This window comes from Trypanosoma grayi (genome assembly GCF_000691245.1).
Source record: "Trypanosoma grayi strain ANR4 Tgr_330_V1, whole genome shotgun sequence".
NCBI classification, from domain to species: Eukaryota; Euglenozoa; class Kinetoplastea; order Trypanosomatida; family Trypanosomatidae; genus Trypanosoma; species Trypanosoma grayi.
Window position 1 is genome coordinate 6,433 of NW_008825949.1, and position 8,089 is coordinate 14,521.

The window sequence follows — 8,089 nt, forward strand, 5'->3', positions numbered from 1 at the left end:
AGGCAAGAAGAGAGTCGGGCAATTTTTTTAGCATCAATCACACCGAGAGAAGTGAATAGACGAGCCAATAATGAAGCACACTTGGCCAGTCAGACAAACAAACAGACAGCCAGGCAGACAGAGACATACGCATAAATGAATATTGCTGCAGGCATGTCCTATGCTGCATCGACTCCCCTACAAGAACTTGTCCAACGTCATAGCCTGCTTGTCAACACGCTGCAGAGGTGGGTACGGCAGCGGCCCCGCCGCGCCGAAGAGGTCGGCCTGCAGCTCCTCACGGTCGTACACTTTGCTGTGGATGTTGCTAAAGTCATTATGCGCCGGATCTGTCATTTGCGGCACGTCAGTGTATAACTCCGGCACCACACGCTGCTGTTCCTTTGGAGAGAGTCGGAACGGCACCTCCACTACTTCCCAGTCCCGTTGTTTCCACTTTTTACGCAGCGTCTGCTGCGCACACCACACATCCACATTAAATTGTACAGTGCGCATGTCCTTCTTGAAGCGTCGCCCTTGTTTCTTTTGGTTGACCGGCCCAATTTCGCGGAGGTACGCCGTGCGGCCACCAAAGCGGTTCGCGTCGTGCAGCGGCAGTGTGTTAAAGCTGTGCTTCTGCCGGCACTCAAAAGAGGGGTGATCGAAGACACCGGTGGAGATGGCTGCCATGCTGCAGTGTAGCGCCGCTGCGCAACTCTCTCGCGGCTCGCCCTGCAGGAAGAGACGGCGGCAGGCACGCCGCATCGCTCCCTCCGGTATACCACTCTTTGCTGCGCAGCGCACATATTATTCCAATTACACCGGTGAGTGAATGGGGGTGTGAGCGACCAACGAAGAAAAACAAATTGGCAGAAAGAGGGGACATAGCACAGCACACACAGAGTAGTCCCACAGACACACAAGATAAATATGGAGAGGAGGGCAAAGCAACATCCCTTCCCCACCGTATTTTTCATTACTTATTACGGCCACGCCCAAAGGCCACGTGGGGGGAGATGGAGGCGCACCTTGACCTGAGCAGCACACCAGCAAATCAAATCATTGTTATCACCATTTCAAGACATCATCAAAGGCTTCCACAAGTACCCTGGAGAGTCTCCAAAAATGGCATTTGCCACCACACGACTTATCCTTCGCTCGGATGTTGCGCACCTCCCCCTCCTCCATGCCAACCAGCCGCTGCAGCAACTGCTTCGCCTCCGCCGCCTTGTCGCCCGGCAGATGCCGCACCATCAACCGCATGGCTCGAACGGACATCATCAGAGCGACGCGGTATACCCATTCATGCACGCATTCCGCCTTCCAGCAGGCGGCAGCGCGTGACAGCAGCACACTTGGGGTTTTACTCGCCGCGTGAGCACCGTTAAGCGCAATGATGAGGTGCGCCGCGCATCCACGCATAAGACCCGTCGCCTGATGTGTTTTGATTTTTTTCTTTGCCTCCAGCAACGAGACCGACACAAGCCCCATCTGCAGCGCAAACTCTAGCGGGTGCACCGTCGCAATTAACTCGTGCGGCACTACCGCCATGTCCACCGTCATGCGGCCCCATTGCGCCGCAATCTCTTCTGCCCGCCGCTGCAGCGCTGCGTGGTGCATCGAACATGTTGATAGCCGCAGCACCTCCCAGTCGAGCGCCGCGTCGCCGGCGGCAAGCTCGCTGGCCCGGCGCAGCATTGAATAGATGTGGCGGCCTTTTGCCACGTCTGCTTGCTGGCCGCTGCTGGCAATGTGCGCAATCTGCCGGGTAGCGTATACGCGAAGGGCGGCGGCGAGCTGATCGTGCGCCTCACAATTGGTAAAGTGGTCAACGGCGTGGCGGTAGAACGTTTCCTCCTCCGACGAAAGCGTCTGCGTCTCGCCCATCGCGAGCGGCTGCTGCAAACTGAGCCGCACCTCTGCCGGCGCGAGGCGTGACTTGAGGCGTGCCATGCGGATGTACACTTCACCCAACGAGAACTGCACATCTTTTATCGTCACAGTTGCGGAAGAGGTACAGCAGCCACCGAAGACATCATCGGCCGGCGCCTGCTGCATTGCCTTGAAGAGTGACTGTGCGCGGTGCAGCGACTCGAGGGCCTTGGTGTAGCGGTCCGTAAGGAGGTAGTGATGTCCGACGTGATAGTAGACCTGTGCTGTCTTGGAAAGCAGACGCTTAGACTCGAGCCCCACCTTCGTGAGGAAGCGCAGCGCAGTAAAGGAAAGCGTCACGACGTCGGGCGTGATGGCAGACAACCATGTCAGCGTCGTCTCACTAGGCGCCTCTGCTGCTGGTCCTGTGGTAGAACCACTGCCACTACTATTGCGCTTCTCCTCGCGGGCCTTAATGCGGCGGCTAAGTTCCACCAATACCTGCGCCGTAAATGGCGTCCGATCGCTCATAACAAGGAGAACAACATCCGAGTAGAGTTCCCACAAAGCCGTTTCAAGTGGCGCCACGTCGAGGATCTCCGTCTTGGTGTCAATCAGCGCCATGCGCTCCACCTTCGACCCTACGCGCATACACTGCGTCAACACCGTGTCACTCTTCAGCATACGGTTCATCTGCTCTAGCCGTAGCAGTCCCTCCACCACAACCTGGAGGAGGTCCTTCGCGATGAGGCTGTGAATGTGGACATTGCTGCTGGTACCGCTTTCCGCTCGCAGTCGCAGATACACGCGCCGCTCCGCGCAGAACTGCTCAATTGTGCGGGCAACACACAAACACAACGCAGCGCTGCATGGTAGCAAGCACTGCAAGAAGGTCCGGCGCGTGGGGAGCCGGAGCGTCTCATCGCACGCAGCCCCCTGCAGGCGCACCTCAAAGCGGCCACAAGTCAAGAAGGCCTCACGGTAGATCTCTGGAAGTTGAATAATGCCGCCCTCTTCTTCCAGAGCGGCCTTCCTGTTGTCGATCAGGCGGCCCACAAGACCGGGAAGGCATTTGACGATGTCGCACACACGTTGACAGGCCTCATCCATCCGCGTGCGATGCTGGAAGTAGACGGAGAAGCTTCGCAGCAGCAACGAGAGTGCGTCGGGTGCCTTCGCCTCTGAGTCCTTTAGGTGCATGCCCATGCGGAAGCACATGGTCGCCAAACCCCAGTTGAGCCGCTCGCTCTCTTCAGCTCGCCGCTGCTCCTCCGCCTTCAGCGTCTCGGCACCACTGCCACTATCTTTCTTGCCGTCCTCCGGGAGGAACTTCTCGAGGCGTTCATCATTGGAATACTCGTAAATCTCAAGAACGCCCGTCTCATAGTTGCGTATCACTGCGTACGTCATGCCATCCTTCACGCACTGAGACACCAACCATTGAAGCACATTGGTTGTGAAGTTCATGGCTGCCGTCGCCAAGCTGCCCTCCACAATGCCAAGCATCTCCTGCACCTTCTTCACTTCGTACCGTTGAATCACGCCATCGTTGTGCACGAAGATGCCAACCTGTGGCACGTTCGCGAGAGTGGCGTCAAACCAGCAGCGCAGAGCGTCTTGCTGCGCCTCATGGGGCGTCATTTCGACAGAGGTATCCTCCAGCTTCAGCACGTACTCTACGTCGTCCCTGGAGTCAAGCACGATGGGTGTGTCGAGACCAACCAACACATCCATCGAACCAATCTCCCAGCGAAAGATGTGTGCGTAGCGGCTCAGCGAACGTATTTCTTTCGACAAAGCGGCAGACCCCACGCGGTGCGTCGGCAGCGCCACAACACCACTCTTCTTGCCCGTGCTCTTAGTGCCAGGATTCTGAGTGTTACTACTATTACTACTACTACTACTACTGCTGCTGCTGCCGCCGCTGTTGCCGCCGCCGCAACCACTGTTGCCGTTGTTATTATGGTTGTTGTCGATGTCGTCATCCTTGCCTATGCACGAAAAGGATCCATCTTGGATGCGGTAGAGCGCCTTGCCCAACAACGCCTTCCCACGCAAGTCCCTCACCCGTACACGGTAATCCCGCTCGCTGTGGGAGTCAATCAGCAGTATCGGTCCGACGCGCCTTACTTCCAGCGCAAGCGGTTTGGCGTCGCTGTAGGTCGCCTCAAAGACGCTACGCAGCGCATCTCCTGTGGAAAGAACGAGGACGTTGTTATCCCCACCTCGCCACTCCCGCACGGCACAGGCGAGCATCGACCGCTTCGCCACGTTCTCGTCCCGCTCGAATCCAAGTGCGTGCTGGTGAACGTAGTATGTGGCGTCAGGCATCAGGTAGTTCCGCGTCGGCACGTCGAGGTCGGTGCCCGGCGGCATCGGCGCCGCCATCGGCAGCGGCGGCACGCCCTCCACACGCCGGACGTGGATACTTCTTGTGATGCTGCTCTGCATCATTGCCTTTACAGGGACAGACCCCCGCGCCGGCCGCTGGTGGGCGTCACCAAGGAGCACCAGTGACTGCTCCTGCTCGTCGTACAGCGTGGCGGAAGGCGGGATCGACGTTGCGTCGGCGCCCGAAGCCTCTCCGCTTGTCTGCAGAAACTCTGATGGCATCGTTCGGAAGAAGAAGTCGAAGTCCCACCGCGCAACCAACACGGGCTTCGCCGTGGCACCCCCACGGGAGAGCTCCGAGCCGCGCGACTCAGAGCTACTGCTGCTGTTGCTTCTGCTGGTGGTACTGCTGTTGAAATGCAGCAGCTTCCCGTCCCTCTCTTCCGCCAATCGCCTACGCTCCTCGTTCTTCCGACGCTCCATAAACTTTTTGACGGTGTGACGGTGCAACGCGCGTCTCGATGGCCGCGGAGCTGCTTCTGCTGCGATGCCCTTGTCGTTGCTGTTGGGGCCCGCATCGTCCCCTCCTCCAAGCGGCGTCTCGCACCCTCCTGCTACTGTAGGCACGTTCCCCCGCATTTCCTAACCACACCGGAAGCCACATGGTAAAAAAATGAGGGTGGAACAGCAGCAATTCGAAAAAAAAAGCCAGGCAAAACCGACCAGCAGCATCGCTCCAGAGGCAAACACGCACGCACGCACAGCACACACACACACACAGAACGAGAATCAGACTAATGTTGTAGATGAATGGGGGTGAGGGGAAACAAATATCAAGCAAGCACTAAACACACAATTTCACAGCATCAAATGATTGCCTCTTGAAGATGAATGGCTGCTCTCGTCCGCCACTTTGGGTCCCCTATATTGTCATGACACGCTCAATACTGGCACGACAAATAGGGCATCGGTTGCTTTGCTGGAAACGGAGTACGCTGGCACACTCGTAGCAGAGACACATGTGGCGGCAGGGCAGAAGTGTTGTGTCCTTTGCATTTGTCAAGCATACAACGCAGAGCCCCGCATCATCTTCACTCTCAGCATTGGAGCCACTAAGATCGTCACAGGCGCCAAGGTCGAAGACGTCGTCGAGTTCGTACACTTCCGTCCCGTACTGAAGCAGCTGCCGCACAACTTTTGCCTCGCACACAGGCCGTTCCCCCCCCTCGCCCGCCCCCTCATGCAGCAGCGAGGTGAGCGTCGCCCGATCATGTGCGGCGTCAGGGATGTCTAGAAATGTGTACTGCACCACCCGCATTATCTCTGACGACGACGCGAGGTTGCTATCCTCCATCATTTTTGCACTACCTTCCCGCCTCTCCTCACCCGCCGCCATCTCAGCAGCGGCAGTAGAATTCTCCGTCGTGGAGGCGGTCCCCGTGGGCGTCTCGAATGTGAGCTCAATGGCGATAGGCGCATATGTGAGCCGTTTCCCTTCCGCACCCTCCGTGAAGACGGCCTTCTTGAGTTTCTGCAGGTACAGTACCTCATCCACAACAACCTCCTCGCCAAAATCCCCCGATGACGCGGCTTCGTATACGCAGAACGGGTTCTGACTTCGCTCCGCCTGCATCAACATCACGCCCTCGCCCGGACGGTAGTCAATATCCACGCCGGCGAGCACACGCAAGGTCTGCCCCGGTTCTACAATGGAGACACTGAAGGAAAGCAAGAATCCAGATTTTTTGTTGGCCACATTTACCGGTACAAGCTTGAACATCTGCTTCGACGGTATGGCCACCTGCAGATTCACCGTCTCTGCATGCTCGACAGCGTTCTCGTCACTGATCGCCTCCGTCTCCACGTCGAATATAAGCGGGCCCCGCGAAGCGTTGGCACCGACGTAACGAATAGGCGGCCCGCCTACTACAAGGTAGAAGCACTTGGGATGCGCGACGTGACGCTCCACGGGTTGTCGGTTGCCCATTGCAAATATGGACTTCCCTTCGTCTTCCTTGAAGGCCCCTTACTCTATTGACGGTAGCGCAACCACTACGTATCAGTGAACAGCAATAACAGAAAGAAAGACAACATCGGGGCTTCACAGAGGAATGAAGAACTTTGTTTTATTTTTCCCTCCGCGTACGCCACCTGCAGAAACACCAGCACCCGGTGAAAACAAAATGACACACAGAGAGAGAAAGAGACATGGAAAGGGGGCGTGTAAGTCCTACATCGGCCTTTCAATACATAAACTCATCCGTCGTCATGGAGCCGGTTAAAACAAACATAAACAGACGCACCCACACCCACCCACCCCCGTTGTCGAACAACGACAATGAGACGGCAAACAACAAACATGGGGGGGGGGGCCAATAAATTTGGGGAAAATCAGACGGCAGGCAACATGGGTAAGTCGATTGTTCGTTTCATCGATCGGCTACAGAGGACCTTTCGGCTTCATCTTTTTCAGAGCCTGGCAATACTCGTCGGGGATGCCAAGTTCCTCTAATTCCTTCAGCTTGCGCTGCCGGATGGCCTCGATGGCGGCCTCGCGCTCGCGCATCTGCATCATCACTTCGTTGCCCTCCGCCACGTACTCCTGCTGCTCGCGGCGGCGGCGCTCCTCCACCTCCATGATCTGCTTCAGTACCGCCAGCGAGTTCTCCTCGTGCTGCTGCCGGGCGCGTGCCTTGCGCTCGCGTTCCTGCTCGATTGCCAACTTCTGAACAGCGACGACGTGCTCGAGCTCCTCGTGTTCCTGTTGGCGTTGTTCCTCTTTGATGCGCATGCGCTCCTCCATCTGCTGCAGCCGCACACGCGCCAAGTCATCGAGTGCCGCGCGCTCGTGTTCCTTCCGCTCCTTTTCCTTTCGGCGCAGCTCACGTGTGTGCGCCTCCTGTATACGCCGGGCACGAATCTCATCGAGTTCCACCTGCTTATCCTGCACGCGCTGCTGCTGCGCCCGAAGCCTGGCGACCTCACGCTCCTTCTCGTCGCGGATGCGCTGTTGCTCTTCTGCAAGCAGCCGCTCACGCTCTTGTTTCTGCTGGACGTACTCCATGATGCGGCGGTCCTCCTCGAGCTCCAGGTTCTGCTGGCGCTTCTTGAGTTTAATTTGGTCGGCATTCGCCAGCGCTGCATCCTCCATGAGGCGACGTGCGGCCTCCTGGCGGCGCAACTTGTCGGCCGCTTCCTCTTCGCGCAGGTGCTCAATGTGGCGCACCATCGCCTCCTGCTCCTGCTGCTGCACCTCCAGCTTACGGATGCGGTCCAGCTCGCGGTCCGCCAGCTGCGCCTTGATCACAGCGAGGTTCTTCTTGCGCCCTTCCACCTGCTGCCGCTCACGCTCCTCGTATATTTGTTGTGCCTTCTTGGCCTCTAATTCCATCATCTCATCCATCTGCCGCTCGTGACTCCGCTCCTCCTCCTCGCGGCGCTTCTTCTCCATGATCTGTGCGTCGCGGACGGCGATGCACTTCACCTCCGTCACAACCTGGTTCATCGCCTTGACTTCATCGAACTGTTCATCAATGAGCGTTTTGGCACGCTCTAGATTGAGGCGACGCTGCTGTTCCTCCTCAATGTCCTCCAGCGACCTGTCGTCGTCGGCGCCGCGCAGCCGCCGCTCGTTGTCGTACTCCTGCATGCGCCGCTTGCGCTCCTCTGCGGCGGCAGTACGACCACGCAAAGTGCTTTGCGCGAGCACCGTCATGACCGTCTTGCCGGCAACCATGCTGCGGATAATGTCCAGCTCAGTCTGTGTGAGAATCGTGGAGTCGCGCGGCGCATTGCGCGCATTGAGTTCTTTACGGAGATCTCCGTCAGTCTGGCCATGTCTTCGCGGTGGGAAGACGCCGGCCCCGTTCCGCGCCATCATGCTGGACATCACAGCCTGCTGCTGGTG

General features: G+C 57.9%; 4 protein-coding genes across 4 annotated transcripts; all 4 read right to left on the minus strand.

Annotated features, from left to right (window-relative positions):
• Positions 1 to 177: 177 nt before the first annotated feature.
• DQ04_03301040 (hypothetical protein) lies at positions 178 to 744 on the minus strand (the record flags this gene model as incomplete). The annotated part of the gene is made up of 1 exon (XM_009312716.1): positions 178 to 744. The coding sequence occupies one exon, from the start codon at positions 742 to 744 to the stop codon at positions 178 to 180; it is 567 nt and encodes a 188-aa protein (XP_009310991.1).
• Positions 745 to 1,047: 303 nt separating this feature from the next.
• On the minus strand, positions 1,048 to 4,821 carry DQ04_03301050 (hypothetical protein; the record flags this gene model as incomplete). Its single annotated transcript, XM_009312717.1, has 1 exon — positions 1,048 to 4,821. The coding sequence occupies one exon, from the start codon at positions 4,819 to 4,821 to the stop codon at positions 1,048 to 1,050; it is 3,774 nt and encodes a 1,257-aa protein (XP_009310992.1).
• Positions 4,822 to 5,104: 283 nt separating this feature from the next.
• On the minus strand, positions 5,105 to 6,169 carry DQ04_03301060 (zinc finger family protein; the record flags this gene model as incomplete). Its single annotated transcript, XM_009312718.1, has 1 exon — positions 5,105 to 6,169. One exon carries the CDS (start codon positions 6,167 to 6,169, stop codon positions 5,105 to 5,107), a length of 1,065 nt encoding a protein of 354 aa, XP_009310993.1.
• A 453-nt stretch (positions 6,170 to 6,622) lies between these two features.
• Positions 6,623 to 8,062, minus strand: DQ04_03301070 (flagella associated protein; the record flags this gene model as incomplete). The annotated part of the gene is made up of 1 exon (XM_009312719.1): positions 6,623 to 8,062. One exon carries the CDS (start codon positions 8,060 to 8,062, stop codon positions 6,623 to 6,625), a length of 1,440 nt encoding a protein of 479 aa, XP_009310994.1.
• Between the last annotated feature and the right edge of the window lie 27 nt (positions 8,063 to 8,089).